The sequence below is a fragment of the Suncus etruscus genome, chromosome 4, assembly GCF_024139225.1.
Source record: "Suncus etruscus isolate mSunEtr1 chromosome 4, mSunEtr1.pri.cur, whole genome shotgun sequence".
Taxonomy (NCBI): domain Eukaryota; kingdom Metazoa; phylum Chordata; class Mammalia; order Eulipotyphla; family Soricidae; genus Suncus; species Suncus etruscus.
In genome coordinates this window covers 8,436,320-8,460,062 of record NC_064851.1, presented here as the reverse complement: position 1 = coordinate 8,460,062, position 23,743 = coordinate 8,436,320, and the positions used below count along the sequence as shown (strand labels likewise).

At 46.2% G+C, this 23,743-nt stretch overlaps 1 protein-coding gene across 17 annotated transcripts in view; it reads right to left on the bottom strand.

The window, feature by feature from the left end:
- Positions 1 to 1,224: 1,224 nt before the first annotated feature.
- RBFOX2 (RNA binding fox-1 homolog 2) overlaps positions 1,225 to 23,743 on the bottom strand; it is a 270,086-nt gene continuing 247,567 nt past the window's right edge. For 6 of the 17 annotated variants that reach the window (XM_049771585.1, XM_049771595.1, XM_049771586.1 and 3 more), the window contains 8 exons: positions 23,652 to 23,705; positions 23,448 to 23,540; positions 21,812 to 21,956; positions 18,003 to 18,042; positions 12,658 to 12,689; positions 8,954 to 9,042; positions 8,461 to 8,533; positions 1,225 to 6,911 (listed from right to left, as the gene is read on the bottom strand). In XM_049771585.1, coding sequence (XP_049627542.1) covers positions 6,857 to 6,911; positions 8,461 to 8,533; positions 8,954 to 9,042; positions 12,658 to 12,689; positions 18,003 to 18,042; positions 21,812 to 21,956; positions 23,448 to 23,540; positions 23,652 to 23,705 — 581 coding nt within the window. In that variant the 3' untranslated portion in view covers positions 1,225 to 6,856. The remainder of the gene's footprint in view (positions 6,912 to 8,460; positions 8,534 to 8,953; positions 9,043 to 12,657; positions 12,690 to 18,002; positions 18,043 to 21,811; positions 21,957 to 23,447; positions 23,541 to 23,651; positions 23,706 to 23,743) is intronic. The other 11 variants (XM_049771591.1, XM_049771598.1, XM_049771592.1 and 8 more) reach the window with 5 other exon arrangements.

Sequence of the window (23,743 nt, the reverse complement as noted above, 5' to 3'; positions counted from 1 at the left end):
ATTACTCCTGGGGAGAGGTAGGGTTTGGGGGCCATATGGGATTGAACCTGGCTGGCTTCTTGCAAGGAGAATGTCTTACCTGCTGTGCTATTTCTCTGCGATCAATGAGATTGCAATTTGGAAAGGGCGTTTGGGGAAACACCCAGGGCACCCAGGGTTACTCTTGGTTCTCTGCAGGGATCACTCCTAGTGCTCAGGAGCCAGTGATCGAATCCGGGTTGGCCACATGGAAGGCAGATGCCCAGCTGGCTGTACCATGGTTCTAGTCCCTCTTCATACTTGTTTATCAACAGGCTCCATCACCACCCAGGTGCCAATATTCCCACCCTTGGCCCCTCCATGAGGTCACCTTGGTCCTTCAAACCCTGCCTTTTCTCCTCTCCTCTGCTTAACTCAGCTCCGAGGTCAAAGCCCCAGCGTTGACTGATTTTCCTTTGGTTTCGTGGGCACCCTTTGTTTGCTCCTTGATCCCCCACATGAATGCACATGAATGAGCTCATCGGGTCTTGATCTTTCTCTTTTGCTTAGCATGAGGGAATCTGATCATTCCTCTGAGCATTTTGTGGGATGCCTTTATTCGGTCTGAAACATACACACTGTGGTACAAAATACACAAATAGAATCCAAGGTCTCTACGGAGCTGAGCTTGCAGTCTTCTCTCACTACCCTTGAGGGAGATGCAAAAAAAAAAAAAAAAAAAAAAGAATGGGGGGTGGGGAGTCGAGTGTTCATTCAAAACTTGTCTTTGAGGTAGGAGTGCTTACCTTGCAGGTGGCTGACCTAGGCTCCATTGCTGACACCACAGAGGGTCCCCTAAGCCCCACCAGGAGTGAGTCCTGAGCACAGAGCCAGCCAGAAGCCCTGAGCACTGCTAGGTGTGTCTCTCCTGCCCCCTCATCCCCTAATAGTCTGAGCAACTTGAAGATCTTCGGGAGGCATCAGTAGCTGCTCAGACATGCGGCTGGTTGGACTTCTAGAAGTGGACTTTACTGTTCTTTGTGACCCAGGAGCTCCTGCCCAGCCTTGCCCAGGCTAGAAGCTTCCAGAACTCTTTTCACCTTGAGCTCTAAGGCAAGACATCCATTATCAGCCCTAAGGCTCCCCAACCTCCCCACAAGAGTCGCCTTGCTCTTTTGTTTTCTTTTTTGGGGGGGAGGGTCAATCTTGAGTTGTGTGTTTGGAGGCATCTGACAGGGACTCAGGATGAACATGCAGGCCCGAGGATGGTGTTTCTCTCTTTTATTTAAAAACAGTGCTTCATTACCATTTGCAAAGGTGGAGGCAGACGCTCCTCCTTTACTTAGAGTTTATAAAAGCCAGCAACATGATCAATAATTTATACACATGGATAGTAATACAAAAAAAAATAAGGAATAAAAGCTAAAGATCTAACTACTCCGACCTTCACAATTCCAGCTACTTGATAATAATAGGAATAAGCCAATGAATACTGTATGGTCTGAAAGCTACTATACGTATGATTCTTAACGAGAAGGGGGGTCAGAGACTGTCACAAAGCCCGGGTGGGGGCGCTTCTCTGGATTCGCAGGGAAACAGGACCCTGGGCACTGTCCTAGGAAGTGATGGGGGCCAGGGAAGGGGAGAAGAGGAGAAGGAAAGGCGAGGTGGTCAATTATACAAGCATCCCAAGTGATGCCCTGTGCCCCCAAAGATACCTGGGTTGCCATGGCAATTGGGGAGGGGGGCAGGAGAAGTTGTAGGTGCATGGAGGGAAGGTGGGGTCCCTGCCACAGGGCATGAGGAGGAAGAGAAGGAAGAGGAGGAGGGGAGGTTTGGTGGCATTTCAGCCTTGCAGAGATTTGGACTGAAGCGCTCAGAGACTGCGGTGGGGGTCTGTCGTGGACCAGGAGACGCCCCTCCCGCCCCCTACCCAGTGCCTCCACCTCCGGCTCTTTTCACCCTACAGCCCTATAGCTTACATGGGTCAGCCCCAGGTTCGCTCCAGCTATTCACAAGCAGAATTCAAACACAAGAAAAATAAAAAATCATCATCATCAACAACAATAACAACAACAGCAACCCAAAAAACAGTTCATTATCCCTTATGGGGGAAAAAAATAAAGAGAATCAATTAATCGATATATAATCCAGCTGGGATGAGCTGTCACCACAGGCACACACACACGCACACGCAAATACTGGTGAACAGAAAAATACCAGGAAGTGACTAAATATGGGAATCTACACGGGGGTACAGACATTGCTTAAAGCACTTATCAAGTCCCCGGAAAAAGCCAAAACTAAAAAAAAAAAAACCAGAAAGAAAAATCCAAAAGTTCATGCCCTCCCCCCTCCCCCGGGAATCTGCTGTTGGTATCCAGGCGGGGCAGAGGAAGGGTGGGGAGTGGGGGAGAGAAACCAGGTAGGTTCCCTTTTCATTTGCCCATGTGGGCTGCACCCTCACCACACACGGCACCTAGAACCACTGGGGTGGGGGAGAGGCCTGCGCCCCTTGCCAAGCCGTCTCGGGAAAGGCAAGGTTCAGTTGTGGCTGGTGACGGTTCTCGGTTACCAATCCCTGGCAACCAGCACTACCATGGCTGAATTGATCGACCGATTTCCTGAGTAATATGTAACTGGCTACAGTTCCTGTAACATGGTGAAGAACTGAACTACAACAGCCAACTGCAAAACTTGAGAGTCCCCTTCTCTCGCTGGGCTTGTTGGACCCAACCGGAGAACTTGCCGGAGTCTGAGCCTTGGGCCTCTTTGCAAAGATAAATGCCAGCCGTGTGTGATCGCACTCACCACGCTGGGTGGGAGTGGGGGACACAGGCTGGTCAGGCTCTCATGGAGCCTGCTTGGACAGGGCCCTCCTGCTTTCATGGTCGTCCTTGATGGCTATTTGCCTTTTGGGTCAGGAAAGCAAGTCTGAAGGAAGTCCAGAGGGAAAGGGGAAAGAGAGGGCAGAGGCTTTTTTTGGGGGGGACAGGAACATTTCCAAAACTAAAAAAATAAAAAAGGAAGAAAAGTATTGTGTGTTTTCTGCAACAGAGAATCAAGTTTCACTGGTGTCTACTACGAATGGTCAGTTTCAAGAGCAGGACAAAAGAAATACCATACATTGACGTCGGCTGTTTGACTTTGTCCACTATTTCTTAACTATCTTAAAACAGTGCAAACTGGTACTTCAGCTTGGAAAACACCACTACCCCTTCCCCACCCCCCCAAAGTCCCTTTCCTCCTATTATCTGGGGGTGTGTGGGGGAGGGAAAAGTCTGCAGTTCTGCTACTGGTTCTGTGCAGGAAGGGGCCAAATTGGGCTAGAGGAGGGGAGCAGGCAGTCACCCCGATCTTGGTCTCCTGCCCAGCTGAGCATCCCCACCCCATGCTCCTAAGAGGGCCTTGCTCTCCTGCTGGAGGCAAGGGGGCTTCTCAAGCCCCTTGTGCATATCTTGGGGCTGCTTTTGGCAGCTCCATTTTTTGAGGGGAGGCGTGCAGGTGTCCCGCCAACTCCTCTGCTGGGTCTCTAGGAAAAAAGATGAGCTAAACTAAGAGTGGCTCAGCCCCTGGCAGAAAAGATGCTGAGTGATTTCTAGGGGACAGATGGCCGCTAGCGCCCCTGAAATGCAGAGCTGAGGCCCCTCCCCCGACTTTCCCTTTTCTTCAAGGAAAAATACAACTGGCTCAATTCTGACTGAGATGGATGGGGCGGATGGTGGTCTACATAGGTTCTGTGCAACCCGAGAGCCTTATGGCGGGACAAAGTGATCGCAGCGGCTGGTTTGGGTCAATGGGAGGGCAACTAGGGAACATGTGGGAGTTCTGGCTGACGCTAGGTATAAGAGAGGTCACAGGGGGAACCTGCAGAACTGGACAGCCCTGAAGGGGCTCATGGCAGGGGAGAAGCTCATCAAGGCTTCCAAGAGGAAGGTGAATATCGGGGGTCCACGGCACGTGCCACCTACTACACAGCCGGCAAAGTCGTTCTGGGTTCTGGGATTCTGCGTCTAGGGACGCTGCCGACTGGTACCTCCTAGAAAGGTGTGGATGCCCAACTTTATCTTCTGACTCCGGTTGGAGACCAAAGGGAAATCAAGTCAGGAACAGAGGACCCCACAGCTTTGAGGAACCTGCCTCTGAGGGGTCTGGGAGGGCTGCGCAGAGACAAAGCATTCAAAGGCTGAGGGGGAGGTTGAGGATGCCCGAGCTGGGCACTGGAGAAGGGACCTCAGTCTTGGTGTAGACCTGAGAGCCAGTGGCTCTTCTGAACACCCCACGCCTAGTCTTGCTCAGATCCGAGAGCTGGGAGAGCAGTGGAGCCTGTGGGAGGTGACGGGGCTCATCTAGGGGTGCCCAGCTCAGCAGAGCCCTCGGAGGGCACCCACACATGGAGCCTCGAAGGGGCGCTCAGCCAGAGCCCGCTGAACTGAAGCGCACACCAGGCGCTGCTCTCTCCTGCTTGCCTTCCCCTTGGCATGGGAGGAAGAAGACAACCTTCTCCCCCTCCTTCCTCTCTCCTCCCTCGACCAGGAACCACCTTTCCCAGTCTGGCCTCGACTCCACCGGCTTAGGGCTGGCCATCCCGCGTCAATGGCCCTTTAAACCATGACACGACACGCTACTCTTCAGTTTCTCGAGTCAGTAATAGCTCTCCCTCAAAAAGGAAAAAAGAAACCAAAAGGGGGGGGGAAATCCCCTGTCCCCCAAATCCCTTAGACCTGCGAAAACCCCACACCCCATTTCCCTTCCTCTAACTAAAATTACTTATTTACATACGATAAAAATTGTCTTAACAGCAATACACCCCACTTTGGCTTGAGGAGGGGAGCCCTTACACGCGGCCAGTTGGCCAGGTGGTCTGGTGTCCCCCTACTCTGCGCCAGCCTCCCTGGAATCAAGAAAAAGGTGCATCAAGGCCTCTAGCTTCCTTGATATGTGACCCCTTCAATTTCAGGGGCCCGCTCCTTTCCAAGCCCTCAGGAGAGGTTTTGCAAGGAAAGAAGGTCTGTAGCCCACCAGATTGGCCAGGCACTCCCAGAGACATCAATGTCTCAGCACAAAGAGCTGAGATGCTGCCGCATGCCGGTTTTAACTCAGATGCAAGTCAGTTACCAGTCAAGGGTTCAACACCAAAAACAAGACAGACCCCCAAGCCCAAACAACACTAACAAAGCAGAAGTACCCTGCCCAGTAGTCCTGCCTGTGCAGTGATGCCGCAGGGTGAAAGGTCACGCTGGTACCAATGAGACCAGGGAGCCACGCGGATGCTGCTTGTCCTGGTTTGACACCTCTACCAAGGAAATATGCCGGGCCCTGGCCTTCGCAGCCACGTTGACCACTAGAAGGGGAGCCCTTTCTGCCCCCACCTTGTCCATCATAACGGCAGCATCAAAGCCTGCCTCGGGCTAGTAGCATGAGATTCTTTCCATTCCAGACCCTCCTGGTACGGAGAGCAGCCTTGTGGGGGCCTGCATCTTAGGCCCTGTAGTGTCTGTCCATGCAGACCAAGTGGTCTGTCTGGGTGCTGAGTGGGTGTCTTTGGAGGATAATGGGACCTGGGTAGAACGGCCACTGAGGGCTCAAGACTGTGGGGAGAGAAGTGACTCATAAAGGCTCTGGAAGATGAAAATTCCTATGGCTTTGGAGCAAGTACAAAGTGCCTGGGACTGCCCTTAACATCATCCAAATTTGCAGGGAAATTGGCCTAAGACTTGCTGCTTCCTCTGGCAAATGAAGTCAGCTCACCTATGCTTCAGACTTTGTCCTGAACTTTCTGTTTGAGAGAGAGAGAAAAAGAGAGATGAGGAATATCAGAGAGGCCAGCTGGTTTCATCAAATATCCCTTGTTCTCCTCTGCCTCTCTAGGCTCACAACCTGCACTTGTAACCCTCGGGCTATGCCCATGTTGCCCGGGGGTGGGGAGAGGAAATCTAGTTGCTGGCTATTTATTCTTCTGTCCCTGGGTCCAAAATTCCTGAATCTTGAGGACATGGGAGCAGGGTGTTAATAATCTAAGGACAGATGAGCTAAACTGTGGTTCAATGGAAAGGGAAGAAGTCTAGCAGAAATGCTGGGAATACAAGAAAGCAAAGAATGATATTTTCCCCCCCCATACTCCAGAGTTCATTTTGAGATCTTCCTAATGAGGTGTTGATCACCCACAGTTCTGAGAGGTTTGGCAATGCTTGTACTTGCATTCCAAACAACACACGTGCGCGCAGACGTCTCAGGCTGGGCCTGAAAGAGGACTGATTGCAATTAGGATGGAGAAGATGGGCGGAAAGAGGCGAGGAAGGTTGTCTAACAATTCTCCTGCGTTGCAAGCACAAGTTCTTATCATCTCTTGGCGTGTGGATCCCCGCCACAAACAACCAGAATTCCTGCCACAGACCAGAAAATCAGAGACTAGAAGAATATTCTGTGGGCAGAAAGATCTCTCACTTCTGCCCGACCCCCAGTCATTCAGTATTAGACACACTTTGGTAATTCTGTCTGCTGACTTCTGATCAGATGCTTTCATCGGCTCCTAAAAGAATCTTCTTCCTCATAACTGCCTCTTCCATGATTGATAGAATAAGCTAAGCACGAACATACAGACATGGAAATGCATTATTTTTTTTTTACCACAGTTAAAAAAAAAAGAAAAAAAAAGAAAAAAAATGCACAATCTTTGGAACAAAAGAATTAAAGGCAGAAATTTAAAGGAAAAAAATACATATTCAAAGAACATAGTGAGGTATAAAAAAGTATTCTCTCTTTTTTTTGAGTGTTTTTTTGTTTGTTTTTGTTTTGTTTTGTTTTTCCTCTTCATCTTGCTATAGAGTTCCTCTACTCGTAAATATTGCAATAGCCAGGCCTCATGAACTGGGGGGCTGTCCCATTGGCAGGGGGTTCACGTCACTTCAGTAGGGGGCAAATCGGCTGTAGCCACCTCGGTATAAACTCGCCTGTGGGAATGAGAGAATGAGGATTAAAAGGGTTGGGGAGTGAAGCGACAACAAGAACTAAGACACTAAGACAAAGTCCCAGGAAGGGAATCTGGGAAAACAGGCTCTTCAAGAGCTTCACAGCAATCGCTAAGAAGTGGCTTGGTATGGTCAGGGCGGGAAACCGCCTTCTCTCTCCAAGGTGGAGTTGACCCTTGGATTATTTGTATGCTGTCTGTTTTTTGTATTTGTTTTTCCCCAAGAGCGACAGGGCAATGGGCTAGTTTTATTATTTATGTGCCTGAACAGAGAAATGAAACCCACGATGATTGGCTTTGTTTTCTGGGGGACTGCTGAGCTAACAGATTCTGTCAGAGAGTATGATTGTCAGTGCGCTGGACTGAATGAAACCTGTGTCCAGCGTTCAGCAAATAAAGTCTATTTTTTTTTCCTTGCATCTACTCGATACCCCAAATGATGTTTTTTGTTTTTAATTTTCTTTAAAAAAATTTGAGGCACATCTGTTGATGTTCAGGGGTTACTCCTGGCTCTGCACTCAGGAATCACTCCTGGTGTGCTTGGGGGGAAACTGCATGGATGCTGGGAATCAAACCCGTGCTGACAACATGCAAGGCCAGAGTTCTGCCTGCTGTACTATCGCTCCCACCCCAAGAAGGTATCTTTTGGAAGTAGCAGAGTTTACATATACATAAAGCTAGTGCTTTAATAAAACTTTTGTACAATGGTTCTAGCTTTGAATTAGAAGCTCCCGAGGGATATATCACTCCTTGGGCTATTCTTGAAGTACAGGACATCGATGCTATTTTCCACATCAGAGAAAACGTTAGGAATTTCCCCCACTGCCTTCAGATTCTGCCACAACTCTAAGCCTTTCTTGACTTCCTTCTCCAATGCTCCTCAGGAGAAAGCTAAAGGTGAGAAGTAATCGGTTCCTTCATGCTTAAGTCTCTCATCTGATGCCTTCTTCTGCCTCTCTCCCTGCCCCCTTCCCCTGCCTCCTGAATAGCAGGGAGCACCTGTCTTGGCACAGACAGGGAGTCCTCATCACCGGACCTGGACAGTCGGGGCTACCACAAAAAATGCCATCAGGAGGCTCTGAAGCTTAGGGACCATTCCAGACAAGTTCTGTGGGGGTTGTTTTCTACTTTGATGAGAACCTGCTGCACAGTGCTAACTACTAGTGCAATCTCCTGGAAGTTAGGAGTAGCAGGGGTGTCCTAGGGCATGTGCGGTGGAGCTTGAACACGTCACATTAATCTGAGAAGCACCTCAGGTACCCTCAGCCACCTCCCTCCCCCCAGTTCTTGCTCGTCCCTGTCCACAGAACTAGGATGCTATGCCAATCCACCGTGAGAGCCAATCTGAAAGTCCAAGGCCGATCTGCCCCCTTCTTGCCCTCCCAATGAGGGCAAAGCCAACATTGCTGGGCGCCCTCTGGCGGAAGGAAAAAGGCCGCGTTTGACGACCTGCTCCCCCCACAGGTGTCCAGTTCATAAGCTAAGCCATCAGGAGAAAGATGGGCCCGCAAGAAAAGGGGTGTCTTACTCACCACAGCGCCAACTCCATAGCTAGCGGCAGGGGCAAGGGCATGGTAAGGGTCGGCTGTGTAGACCCTGCCATAACTGAAAAGAGGAGACACGGTCAGGGTGGTGGTGGGGAACATGGGGCCATACAGCAAGCAAAATGAGCAGCCGGGGCAGGCTCCGAACTGGGGTGTCCCTGGGTCTGGGAGAGTCCCGAGGGAATCGTGAAAAAGGAACGAACCTTTCCACTTCCTAAATTCTCAAGTAGTTCAGGAAAATGGTCAAGGGCAAGGCAAGGAAAAAATACTACTACTACTAAAAATCAAGACAAGGACAATGTGAGGTGGAGGGGAAGCGTGAGGGGAGGTAATGGGGTGCTTGTGAGGGAGCCCTGGGAGGAGAGGCCGGGATGGGCCTGTGTGCTAGCAAGTGGCCAAGGGTGGAGGGGGTCTCCCGTGTAGGGGATGGTAATGGTGGTGGTGTTGGTGTGCCATGCCCAGCTCCCACTTCTATACGTACCCGTCGCTGTAAGCGGCGGCGGCAGCGGCAGCAGCGGTGGCTGCGGTCGCAGTAGCAGGCTGTGCATATCTGTAGGCTGCATATCCACCCTACAGGAGAGAGAGAACTGACTTTACAGCTACCTCTTCCCTAGGGGCTGAGGGACGTACCCTCCGCCCCCACGCAGACCTAGACGCACAGACACGGGGACTGACAGCAACACAAACACACACATGGGAGGAGAATGTTTCAGACTGCATCTGTCCACATGTCGATACTTGGGTACAAGAAAGACGAGTGCCACCCGATCTGAGTCACAATTTAAAAAACAAACAAAAACATACATACGATATGTATGTATGTATTGAGAGTGTCTGCTTACAATTTGAAGAAAGGAAGATGTGGCTTGGCCCTGGGCTGGAGTCGGGCATGAGTACCTGCCTGGCATGTGGTTGAAGTCCTGGGTTGTATTCCAGGCACCGCACACACACACAAAACAAATAGGATTTGGGATCTTACTTGAGAGACCTTAGTATTTGTGCTAACTTTGGCTTCCTATGAGGCACACTCAGGCTGCTCACTGAGTGTTGAGACCAGAGTATGATACTGGAGTGCATCCCCAAGGGGGCTGAGAGCGTCTCCTCATTATTTAAAAGGTGTGAATTTTCCATCCCTGTAAGACTCTGCGACTTTCCTTCCCAGGGGTCTCAGCAGGTCCGGAATTATTCTTTTCTTTCAGGGGTACAGAGCACTGTCTAAAAGAACTGCCACTTAGGAGCCAGAGAGATAGCTCAGCGGTAGGGCGTTTGCCTTGCACACAGCCCATTTAGGACAAATGGTGGTTCAAATCCTGGCATCCCATATGGTCCCTGTGCCTGCCAGGAGTAATTTCTGAGCTCAGAGCTGGGAGTAAACCCTGAGCGATGCGGGGTGTGACCAAAACCAAACCAAACCAAAACAAAACAAAAAAAGAGCTGCCACTGTGGGATCCTCTCTCACTGCCTGTCCACCTTGGTTATAGGAGACAAATGCTGTTGGGGTGGGCCCTCACCATGTATCCCAAAGACGGCCCGAAACAAAGGCCCCTCGGAGTGAGAAAGGCTGCTGGGAAAAGGGAGACTATTTTTTGTTCTTTTACTTAATCTTTCTAGAATCCATCTTCTTTTGTCCAATCCAGTTCAGTGTGAATCTGTAATTCTGTCTTTTTACCTATCAAATTAAATTAGGTCCAGCTGGTCCATTCTGACACACTCTCAGTAGTCAAAAGTACATTTCTACATAGTAAGGGTCTACTCTGTTTTCCTTTTGGGGCACGGGGGAGTTGAGTGACACTCAGCAGAATATACTAAGGGGCTGACTCCAGTTCTCTATTTAGGGGTCACTCCTGTGGTGCCTGGAATCAAACTGAAAATAGTCCTATGTAAGGCAACCACTTTTTTTTTGTTTTTGGTTTTTGGGCCACACCAGGCGGTGCTCAGGGGTCACTCCTGGCTGTCTGCTCAGAAATAGCTCCTGGCAGGCACGGGGGACCATATGGGACACCAGGATTCGAACCTGGATCGGCTGCTTGCAAGGCAAATGCCGCTGTGCTATCTCTCCGGGCCCGTAAGGCAATCACTTTAATGGACCTGGTCCTCTCTCTCTGGTACCAAGCAAGCATTTTCCCTCCCTCCATGATCAATTCTTGACCAGATAGCCAGAGATTAAAAATTCAGACAAATGGCACCATATGCCAGCAAAAAAATAGTAGCAGCAGCAGAAGAAGCACCCAAAGGGGCTGTGACCAAGGCATTTTGTCTGCGGACTGAGCTGGAATGCCAAATTGAGGGAACACCATGCGGCAGAGGTCTGGATACAAACGTAGTCCCATTCTCTCTGCACCCACTGAAAGGTCTAGTAACTTGACTTCTAACTTCTGAGAGGAAAAATGAAACAGCAAATGCTTTATGTTAAATAGCTGCTGATCATTAAGGGTTTTAGAGATTCAGTTTTACATTCAAACTGTAGATGGTTGGTTACCTAGTGCTTTAGAGGTGCCTTAGAGGATGGGTGGGTAGCAGGGCTGTGAGCAGAGCCAGGCAGGCATGATGGATAGGGCAGACTAGGGTTCTATGGACTGGCCCTGGTGCATCCTTCCAACACAGATGCCTCTAGAAGCTGATGTCTTAGGCTACGTATAGTGGTATGTGAGGTCTCATGATTGGGTTACTGCTCAGAAGACTCAGGGGGAGAGGCTGGGGTGGTGCTGGACCCTGCCGGGAGTGGGTGGCAATAATTCTGTGTGTGGATTTTAGTCTCCATTAAGGTGCCACCTCCATCTTTTACTGATAATAATAAAATAACATCATTGAGGAAATGAACCATTCAATTTCCATGAAAATGAACCACTTCTTTGACTTAAATGTTATAAACCATGAATGCATGCTCTGTCTGTCTGTCTGTCTCTCTCTCTGTTTGTGGGGCACCTGGCTCTGTGTTTAGGGGTCAGGCTCCTGGTGATGCTCAGGAGACCATGTGTGGTGTCGGGATTCAAACCGTTGTTGTGGCCACATGCAAGCCAAGTGTCATACCTTCGTAAGATCTCTCCAGCCTCACTGATCTGTTTAAAATAAAGACCATATTTCAACCCCTCGCTACCTTGTAACAATGCTCTACAGAGGGGGTTATAATTTCGCAGGGACAGCTACTTTTCCAGTAAATTTGGTAACTTATAGATGCTACTCCCAATTAGAAAAATCAAAACATTGTAGTCCAGGACTTTATCTGTGTACACACATTCCTCCTCTCAGAGGTGTGCTTTCCACTGGTTCTTCAATAAACGACATCCCTTGAATTTGATTCAAAGAAAAGTCAGGCAAATTTATTTCCAATCTGACTTCGCTTCTAGGCTGAGAAACTGTCTCACTGTGTCAAATTATACTAGCCAATCTGAAGGACAATGATGATGATCATCCTTACTTTTATTTTTCATCGACCATGAGAACAAAGTGCAGTTTGAAACACCAAGGTTTTCATTACTGTTTCTTAAGTTTGTCCAAAAGTAAAAAAATAAAAAATAAAAAAGAATAAGGGCGGGAAGGGGGACAGGAAAGACAGGGGAGTTCAGGCGAGGGGAGGGGAATATGGCGCCACATTTATTAATCACATTAAAAACTAAGCATGCCAACATCTGGAGCTAAAACAACCAGCAAAATCACCACGTTCAGACCGTATTGGCTAACCCTATCTATCCCAGCATTCTCTTGGGACAGCGGTTGGCCCTAGGCTCTACCACAAGCTCGGTGAAGTACACAGCCTCAATTACTAGAGCGTGCAGCCACAAAGACCTGGTATTACGGAGACAGTCACCACTTGAGTTAACATTCCATACCCTGACGGCTGGCCCCTCCCCAGCCCCGAGAAAATGGTCAATCTCGCCCGCCCTGGCCCACACCATGATGTTAATAATTATAACAAGCAGTAACCCATCTGTTATATCAGAGAAGGGAACAGAGACTCCACTGAGAGATTTAGAGTGAGATGTTAACATTTCTTCAGCTGACTGCACAAACAAACGAACGAGGAAAAAAAAAAGGAGGAGAAAGAATTCATTTGGAGATATGAAGTCATGAAAATAGCTGATGTGTATTGCTTTTTTATTTTTAACCATGCACTGATGCAAAACTGAAGCAACCATTAAGAATAAAAATTAAAAAGGACATAATGGATTTTACACACAATCAGACCTGTTTGATCTGAAGCAGTTTGCAGATTCTATCTGTGTGTGATTTGAAATAAAACAAAAAATGGGGATTAGCATGGCCACAGCACACCCTAATGTAGGAGGGCACACACGGACAGATTTGGGGGGGGGACGGACTGACTGCAAATTGGTATGGCTAAGTCTGACCCAAGTAAATAGGGAACCCTTTAAAAAGAGCTTTCTCCTGTCCCTGTCATTCACTCGGAACAACCCCTTCTGCTCCTACCCGGGGTTCCCCGGGTTCCCCAAAGCTGTCCTAAACTGAACACTCTCTGAGGGGCTGCCCTGGTCACAGTGCTCCTCCCCAGACCTCTTGATGTCCAGCCCTAGATTTTTTCATGGGCCCAGAACCATCTCTAGCTCTCACATCCAGCTCTTTCAAGGGAAAATGCTGTCACCTTCTAGATACTACCATTGCTGGTAGTATCAGTTGCCCGTGGCTAATGTCTGTCACCTGCTAGGGATCCACAGTTTCACTCTCAATCTTAAGTCCTGCTCTGATGAACTTGATACCATAATGACCCTATGGTTTCTCTGCACAGGTCTGCAGTGAGTAGTGTTTTCAGATTTCAACTGATTTGTGATTGGGGTGTTTTCCCTCAGCCTCCCTCCTGTATATGGCCTTGAACTGCCTTTCTAGGTGCTTAGCTCCCAGGGACTTTCCCCCTGCCTTTGGTGTTAATCTCGCTTTTTCTTTTGATTTTTTTTTTTTTTTGTCTCAGGTTTACAATTAAAACAGGACTTCGGTGAGCATGTGATGTCAAGACACCTTCGTTCTACCTGGAAGACAATGACATTATGTGACACTGAGGAAGAGGAGTGTATACTTCAAGACCAGCAGACAAAATGAAAGCTTGCTCCCTGAGTGTGGTGCAGGGGGTTATTGGGCGAGGGGCAGAATGGCAGGGCTGGAGGCTTGCATTTTGAGCAGCAGAGCAGAGACCCATGGCCACGAGCGTGGGTTTGATCCTGCAGCTGTACTGTCACTCCAGTGTTTCTATGGGACCCTAACTTCTGCCTTCCCTGTCCTCACCCCACCCCCAATCCCCAGTCCAGAACCCTTCCCCTAGGCTGCTCTTTAGGATCCTACATGCCAATAGGGCTCCTCTGTGGCGATTAATGGGATATATTTTTGGTTAAATATAAACAACACAGACATGAATACAAAGATTCGTAATAATAATAATAACGTCAATACTGTTTTTGATTAAGAGATTCATCTACTTAAAAGAATAGTTCTTCAAAAACATTTAATAGGGTTTTTGTTTTTGGGTCACTCTGCACTCAGAAATTACTCCTGGTGGGGCTCGGGGGAACCTTTTTGGGGAGTATAGCTGGGTTGACTACATGCAAGGCAAGTGCCTTACCTGTATATTATCTCCCCGGTCCCATAAAGGGACATATTTAGAGTTTATCTGTTTTGTGCTTTAAAATTGGGGTGAAAGAAAAGAGACTGTTCCGATTAGTTTGATAAGTTCCGTGAAACGGGAGCGCTAACCTTTAAATGCTACTAATTCTACCTCTCCCTAAATTAGTTCGTTTTTGAAATCTTACTGGCAGCCACTATTTTCTTCCTCCCATCCCCTGCATCCAGCTTTCTCCGCAAACTTCACAAGGATAGTGCTTTATTAGCTAAATGAACCTCCTGATCTTTGAAGGTGAAAGGGAAAGATGGTGAGGGCGATGCCTATCTCTAATTTTAGCATCCTAATCTGTTTAGATGGTTAAGGCAACTTCCATAGCATGACTTGGGGTGGGGTGGGGTGTGTTCTGGGGATCTGCTTTGCATACATGTCCTCCTCTTGCCTGGTATCCTGTCTTTCACTAAGTCCTCAGTACTAAGACAACGTCCCGGGCGACTAAGACTTCCCACTGGAAAAGCTCCGCTGGAAGACCTGTACAGATAGAAAGGAGGGGTAATGAAAGGGCAGCGCATTTAATGCGCCTGGGGCAGACAGGTGCCCGTGGGACAGGAGCGCTGTATTTTGGGGGCAGTGTCTGTCGTGTAGGGACTGGACTGTGCGCGCTGCTGAGGCCACAGGGCTTAGATCGCACGCTCACAAGCCTTGATGGTCCAAAAAAGCCTCTGTTCCCATCTCTAACGTGGAGCTGGAATGGTTAGTATGATTCAATTTGTTCACTGCAAATCCACAATCTGATTGATTGGCAGGTCACACTGGCACTCCTACCTGAGGTATTTTAGCGCTAATGATTGGTTCCTGTAAGACTATTCTATAACAGAACACAGGAAGAGCAGTTCAAAAACACAGCTGTGGAAGGAAAACAATCATACAAAAAAGAAAAAAAATAAAAAGCCCGCAGAAGGGGCTCACCAGCCTTTTCTTTCCTTTGGATGCAAGCATGCTTTTCACAGGAAGACAATTAGGAGCGGTTTTTAAATCCCACTTAAAGGGACATTTTTAAAATCCCATTCAGAATGTGTGGCCAGCCAACTTTGCTTTTTCTCACCAGTTGACGAGAGGAGGCGGTGGGTACCCCAGCTCTCAGCTACACCCCCATGTCTTATCACGGTCTCAACAAACTGTGGGCCCACCTGCTGAATCAGGTACTGGGAGAGAAACTGTCCTAAAAGAAACAGACAGGAAGAGGCTAGCAGGGAGTAGGTGGGTTGAATAATAGAAGGGAAATAGAGATTGAACATAAAAACAAAAACAAGGAAAGAAACCAAACCCAAAACAGAACAAAGAAACAAATAGCCCTCCACACAATTAGTAGCCTAAATTCATGTTGCTGAAACAAAACCAGGAGTTCATCTCTTCTTCAAGATGCTATGTTTGTCAAATTCCACGTTGGGGGCAGTCTCTAAGGGAGAGATCCACCCTTCTTTCCAGTGCTAATCTGCATTCTAAGGAATCAGGAACAGAATAAACATATGCAGACAGATTCCCACAAGAGAGGACAGACAGAGCAGAAGAACCCGTCATGGTGGTTTGGGAACTGGGGCTTTTTTGTTGGTATATGTTTAAGAAGCAATTTTTGCTATTTCACATAGAAAGTGGGGATTGTTAAGGTTTAAAAGCTATGGCTGTATTAGACCCAGTTAACTCATAATGCTTTTCAAAATTTATTTATTAATGAGTTCAGGTATTATTTGGGCACAAGTGGCCAACTTTTTCTTCCAGTAAATTCTTTAAAAATGATAACATTAATTTAATTATTTCCATCAACTAGGGATCACTTGTCAAAAAACTGGGGAGGGGGCTATCAGGGTCACTGAACTATTTCTGTTTAGCTTGACAAGGTGAGCCAATGAGCAGATGGAAAAAAAATTCCAACGATTTTCTCCATAAGCCCAGGAACATCATTTCCTAATAAAACCATAGACTATAAATGAAGGAAATGATAACATTTTACACAAATATATGGTTGGATGACATAATAAAGTAGACGTGGGTAAATCCTCATTAGGTAGAAGTTGGCCACATAAAAGAAAAAAAAATCCCTAAATAAGGAAGATAAGGGGAAAAAATCCTTTTCATAAAAAAGAATCCAAATGAAAAAGCAGGCTAATAGATGAGATCCTAAGAAAACCAAACAGAAAGATGAGTTTTGTGAGAATATGTGGTTATTAATAGTGTGCATGGGACCATCACATGTATATGCTACCATCCCGTGTCCATGTGTATATCCAGAACTGTGTGAGTGTCACCGTGGAACACAATTCCTTCACCCTATGTTTGACCCGTGAGAACTTGAAAATTGATACTTTCAAAATGCCTCAAGAAAATTGCCCGAGGAAAGAAGTAGATTTTAATTGGAACACTATGAGAGGCAATGAAATATAGGTTAGTGGGATTAGAGGTTTGGCTATGCAAATAACTTACATAATTCTGATGAAGCCACAATCTCTCCAAGGGACATGTTTATAAAACACGGGGACTTCTCTAGGCATTTCTCAAAGACTGAAAGCCTCCCGCTAAATAGAACAGGGGTGCACAGTCGCCTACAGTACACCCCAAAGTTTTTTTGTTTTTGTCTCGTTGGGTCATACATACCCTGTGGTCCTTTGGGGAAGCATATATGGTACTGGGATCAAACCCAGGGCAGCTGTGTGCAAGAGAGGTGCCCTGCCCACTGCACTATCCTCAGGCCCTCAAAGGCTGTTTTATCCTTTTACTACTTCCTGCAAAAGAGTCCAAGTACTTCTGAAAAATGCATTCATGTTTTTAGACTGCCAGAGATTTTCATGCAGACAAGAAACTGTTGAGTATTAAGGTATTCTTAGTGAATCTGGCAAAGGTGGAGAATGCTTCCTGATAGCTCTAAACCTAAGCCCCAAGGAGGAATTTTGTGCCAAAACAAGTTTTAGGCTTTTTGATTTCTTTTGTGTGTCTACAAAACTGTTGCTTATAATTTGGGTGGCTGTCGGACCAAGTCTGCATTCATTAAAGGATCATCTGTAGACGTCCTATAAAATTCCCATATGTAAAATCTGACTCTTTGTCAGTTATAGTCTTGGTCTGTATTTTAAATATTCTGTGACAAGTTCATCATGAATTTCCAGTGAGAGCTAGTCAGTTTGAATGGGTTCCCCTGATGAAATGGTTGTTTGCACAAATCTTGTATGATAGTCGCAGGTTTACAGAAAGGGTCTAGATTGCTAATTCTTTCCTCTTTTTCCCTTTAAATGGTTCTTCTTAAGGGACGCCCACAGGTTGTGGCCTTACACTAAAGCCAAGCCTTAAATATGATAGACAGGTTTTCCTATCCACTGCTCACCAACTTCAGACTTGTCCCTCACGAGTTCTTGCTCTCTAAAAAGCACATAAAACTGGAGAACACACCGTTTAGAAGGTCTTTGCCATTTGATGTAAATTAAAGCTCGGGTGATCTAGAAAAAGGGATGTGAAATGAGAAGGAAAGCAGAAAAGGGAAAGAGTTGGTTTAGGGCTAAAGCTAGTTGTGTTATTCACGTATGCACATGGGATGACAGTAGTTAAGACTTTAAACCTGCTGATCATCTCGTGACTCTTATTAGTGCTACACAGGACACCTGCAGGGGTAGGGAATGGAAAAGAATAGGTCCAGTAGCCTTGACTCTAGCAATGATCGGGAAACCAAAGGCTTAAGTTTTTGCACCCAGGGGAGGGGGCAAGCGCAATGGCAGAGAAGCATGCTTGCATTCTGAAATATATAAATATATATATGTATATATCCACAAGGAAAAAGAAAACGAGAACTAAATAACTATATTAAAAAATAAAAAAATAAACAAAAAAACATAAAAAAATAAACAAACCAAATAAACAGAAAAAAAAGGCTGGCTTGTGAGGGATGGGGTCCAGAGGCCCCGGCGTGTGTACTTACATAGAGGTCAGCACCGTAAAATCCGTCCTGGTAAACCACACTGCAGAAAATCCACACAAAAACAAAAAAACAAACAAACAAAAGAAAAAAACAAAAGAACAGAAACACATTCCGGTTATTGAGGACGGCAGCATGCACATGCACTCTATATAGGCAGGTGATGTATGAATATGTAACCTGGGCTGGGGGCCGTGGCGGGTCAGCGAAAAGACATGTGGGTGTGCTGCCCGCATAACGCACAGCTCTGTTTTGTGCGAAGAGGGAAAGGGAGGCACAACTAGAACCAACCACTGGGACAGCTGTCACATCTGGGACTGTTACAAGGAACACTTAAGGGAGTGATGGAAATACTAGGGATTGTAGCCAGCAACATATTAACCCTGGAATATTTAAAAAAATTAAGCTTGTGCTAGAAGGAAGTCCCCTTGCTTTAAAAAAAGTACTAAAAAAGATGGGGCTTAAGGGGTGGGGATTGGGGGGGGGGCAGAATTTTACCATGAAAACAAAAAGGAACTCCAAGTTTCTTTCCCATTAGGACAGTTAATAATAGTCTCAGTAGGCAAACCATGTATCGTAATTTGTTTTCCGTTTTGTACTGATAATGCCTTTCCTCCCCCCAATATCCATACATCACCTGCGTTTTACCCTGCACATTAGACATGCGATAAGATTTGGCTGATCACACAGGCATGCAAAGTATTATTATTCAGCATTTTAAGAACCAATGCAACACCTCGGAAAAAACAAGTCAATCAATTCTGACCAAAGTAAACAGAGAAATGTAATTAAAAAAAAAATAAAAACACAACCAAAAATACCCACAATGCATTGCTTTCACAAGCAGAGATAATGAGCTAAAAGGTTAAGGTGATTGGTCCAAGGTCCAAGAATTGAAAGGTGCAGTGGGGATCCCAGATAGTAACAATATAATCCAGAGCGGGAAGGAATACTTGGAAAGATTTTAAGGGCTCTTTTTCCTTTTTTTTTGACAAAGGATTCTGAAAAATATAACTGATAACTGAAGTGTTGGGCATGACCAAATGTTATCCTGTTTTCTGTCTTTTTAAAGAATGAAACTTGAACAGTAGTGAATTAAGCATCAAGGGCTACTTTTTCAATTTAGAAAATAATTTTTTTTTTTTTAGCAAATTAGTACATGACTTAAAAAAAAACTCTGAAAGTAACACTATCCTATTTTAAATAAAAATATAGACTGTTGAACCTTTTGAGGTATTGGCTGTGCATGTTCTTTCTCCAAAACATTACGCTGGATCCAAGAGGCACGGAACAGTAGTGGGTATAAAAGACTTTCTTCTTCGTATTTGTTAAGTCAAGATTTGGCTACTTTAAATGGGAAGATCTGTTCATCGTTATTGAACGCAATTGAACAAGCTGGAAAATTTCGCCACTGTCTTGTTTTCTACAATAAATAAGCTAGCCAGTAAGGTCATGCAATCATTTTTCACTTGAACACAAAGTAATTTACTTCTGATGGGTAGTTTCTTAGTCTACTTCGAATGACCTTTTATTGTGCTGAATGGATAGTATGGTCATATTTTGCAAGGCCTCCAACATGCTGTTTCTTTTTATTATACAAAAAACAAATTGCACTCATCTGTGATGCTCAGTATGCCAAGTTCTGTGCAGTTTCACAATCTTGGATTGAGCTGAAGTCTGTTACTAGACAGTGAGCTGCTTCTCAACCGAAAAAGGGACTTGTTTTCCCTAGGAATGGTGATCAAACACAAAGCCCTGAGACCAGGGGATTGACTGACTAAGCTTCCACTATTTCAGTAAAGAGATGTAGGCAATGGCTAAAAAAAATTTCTTCTATGAGAAGAGTAGTGGCATTAAGAATAGAAATATAAATTCTATACTATGCTGCAGTGCTCACAGGGCAACTCACCTACATTCTATAGGAATCCTCAGATGCCCTGTTGCCAATGCCACAGGGGACTAGAAAATTCCAATGAGTAATGATGAAATTAGTTTGCTAAGCTGAAAAGCAATTTTAGGCCATCCCCCCCCATAAAATACTGGACTTATTCCTTGCCATCTTCCTAGTAAATAGGTGGCTTTAGATAATTAAAAAGAAAACATGGGAAATTAGTGTTCAAATGTAGTACACAGAAATCTGGTTGTGATTCAACATAAAGATTACCTTATCTTTGACCAAATGTATACCTGGCACAGGTTTGTTAGAAAATAGGTTCTTATGTTTGGCACATATACTGAAGTGACTTGCACTGCTAAAGCAAAGAGTTCCACCATTGTGCAAGGTAACTCAGGAACACTGCAAGTTAAAAGTCCCATGTTTCTCTTGGGCAGTGTCTCGGCAAACAAGACAGCAGACTCTCTTGGATCGAAAAGGAAGACAGTTCATGGATAATTTTCCTAGCATGTAGAACTTCCAAAGGTTTCATTTGACAGTTTTGTACGTGAGCATTTCTTGATGGAAATATTGTTTCTTTGTTCACTTCTTTAAAAAAGAGATGTCAGAGGTTGAAGGTCAAAGGTCAAGTTGAGAGGGATGGGGGAAAGGGGAATAAAATTAAAAAAGTAATGGCAGAAGATGGAGATGATGGGATGCGTGGGATTTAAACATCTATAAATTGCAAACCAAAAATGGACTCCTACTGAGTTGTTTCCTTCCGGTGGTTTTTGAAGCCTGCTGGCTTTGACGTGCGCGCCTGCCTCGACTAAAAAGGCCTTACTTAATTCTGCACGGTGAGGGCCCCTGACGGTGTGCATGTCTGGTCTAGGGAGCAAGTTCCACAGCACACCTCACCGCCAACTGTTGTCAGAAAGGGCCCATAGAGAAGTCTCTTTCCTTTCAAATTTTAATGAAGCAGCAACACATAGGCTCCTCTACTAATAATTACGTTTATTCCTCGGTAAGAATATGGGAGATGGGGGGAAATCTGTTATAGGCAGAGAAAAGATGAAGAACACCAATGTCAAATCTTGGAAGCGAGAAATCCTTGATACAACTAACTTAACATTCACGCTTTATTAAAAAAAAAAAAGACATTTTTAGGCTGACACTGAGAAGCAATTAAAACCCAAACCTGCCAGCTTCACTCTTTCACCCCCCATTCAATGCCAACGGATTTATTTGTTGCTATGGAATCGTTCCACTGCGTGAGACACCCTCCGTACAAAAACCAAAGGGTGAAGGATGCTCAGCTACATTAGTTGTTTTACCATCATTCAGAAGTCAACTGTAGTTTAATTCTTCCTACTTCTCCCTTTCTCCCTTGATTCAATTGGACTTGGTTCATCTTTGAATTAACCTCTTTTAATCCGTTTCCTACAAAGAAAGCAAATCCATTGTGGGTAACTAAGCTCTGCTGCTCACCACCCAGGCAGAGAAACCGGGAGGGAGGTCACAGGTGAGAGCCTCACCCCCCGACGCAGGGTGGTGACATCGGGGTGAGCCCAGCAGAGGCAGACTGGGCACTACAATCAGGAGCTCCAGGTTTGGTTCTCGGCAGTTGTGTTAATCCACACTCGTGCAATGTTGAGTGAACTCCATGCCCACACACTGCTAGTAAACACAAGATGGCCTGGCTTCTGTCTTAAGCCACTACCAGGAGGGCTTAAGGTAGCCAAAAGGAAGATTCCTATCACCAATCAAATGTTGGTTACAGTCTGATAATGGTCCAATGTTCTGGTTCTTTGTCATCGGATCCATTAATTTGCCTGTATCAGAGAAACTCTACTACGTGGCACGCCCAGGCCCCGCATGTGACGAGAGGGCCACGCTATTCCTTTTTGTCTAGTTGCCTGGTGTGGTGTCGAATGCTTACCCTGGGTAGGCAGGAATGGCTGTTGGAGGTACCGCTCGAACTGCGCCATAGACTGTCCGCCCTCTGCCCCTCAGATGAGCGCCTCTGAAAGCGGCCGCCGTGGTGGCTGCAGTTGGGTAAGGGAAGCCAGGAACTAAAGGGAGACCCAAAATATGACAGACATGTCAACTGACAGTTACACGAACGACCCGACAAATTTTGAACCAACAGCAGAAATATTCAACGGTAAGTGCACAGGGAGGGAGGGAGGCCCAACATGCAAAGTTAGTGAGTCCAAGAGCTTTCCCTGGCTCTTCTCTGCTTTGAGCAACAGTGCAAGCTGATGACAAAACAGGTTGAGAAGCTACTGTCATAATGAGAGAAAAGGAGAAAAAATTTCCAGTGACTGTCCCAACATAAACCAGTGCTGCAATGGCCTGCCCTCCTCCCAAAGCACATTCCCATTTCAAAAACCACACAGGGGCTAGTGCCCCCATGTGTACAATAATAAGAGAAAAGCCCTCATTCTGTGCAAAGCTTCAATAAATTGATGATATATTCTCTGATTATTACTCCAAGACTTTCGAGTATATGATTATTTTTTTCTCATAACATTATCCTGTATTTCTATTTTTATTTATTTATTTTGGTTTTTCGGCTACACCCGGTGACTCTCAGGGGTTACTTCAGGCTACACGCTCAGAAATCGCTCCAGGCTTGGGAGACCATATGGGAGGCCGAGGGATCAAATCACAGTCGGTCCTAGGCTAGCGTGTGCAAGGCAGACGCCTCACGGCCTGCGCCACTGCTCCGGCCCCTTTCCTGTATTTTTACATTGGAATACCTTTTAAGGCGTGTTAAACCCTCTATATCATTTCATTAGCCAAGTTTGTTCCCTGGTTTCAAGTTCTTTTGTCTCGGGTGGTAGATGTTGGGAGTCACACTTGGTGGTACTCAGGGCTGACTACTAGTTCTGCACTCAGGGGTCACTCCCAGGAGGCTCAGGGGGACCCCCTGGGATGTTGAGGATCGAATCCAAGTTGGCTGTATGAAACACAAGTGATAACCCACTGGGTTATCTCTGGGTCTTGTCTAAAGCATTTTGAGCCAGAGCCAAGAAGGCATCAATCTCTTCCCTGCAGCCCGTATCCTCCAAGGAGTGGGTACTTCCTGTGGGACTGCTTAAAGTCAGGAACGTGCAGCCCAGCTATGTCAGCTGAATACTGACTATCTCATGGTCCTTGGAGCAAACTAACTCAAGTCAAAAGGCCTTTAGAGCTACCAAAGGAGGTGACATTACTGATAAAACTCGGGGTGCTTTTAAAGCAATATTCCCCTAGGGGGTCCAAAGCTGCCTTGTGGAGGGAGGACATGTGTAACGAGAGTCCCCCAATACTGGCTTTGTTTCCTTCACTTTTGAGCACAGATGAAAACGTCCTTCATACGGCCTCACCCTACCCCATGCCCCGTGTCACCATTTCTGTCTTAATGTTTGGTCCCAAAGGTTCTAGCACAGCTTAGGGAGATCATGGTGGCACTATTTTCTCTCTCCAGTATACCATCTTTTCAGACATGTGGGAGCAGGGGGAAGAAGATAAGCACATCCATGCTTTTCCCAGCAGCCAGAGCCCGGGCCAGGTTGACATAGGCTACTTACTGATTAGAGGAATGTACGTGTTGATGCCCCCCCTTCCAGACAGGGGCACGGCCGCTTCGTTGCCTAGAGACACATCTGCTTGAAAGCTGGATGCTGAGGCATGAAAAACAAACAAATACAAAGGCAAAAGGATTAACAGTCAGTCAGTTAGGAAGCTTATTACAGCTATAAAGAACAAATGGGAAAATGCGCTGAAGATACTACCTGCATATAACTCAGGGCCATATACAGCTCCAACAACTGGGCTTAATTTCCAACCTGAAACAGAGGAGAGACCACTGAGCACCCAAGAGCCA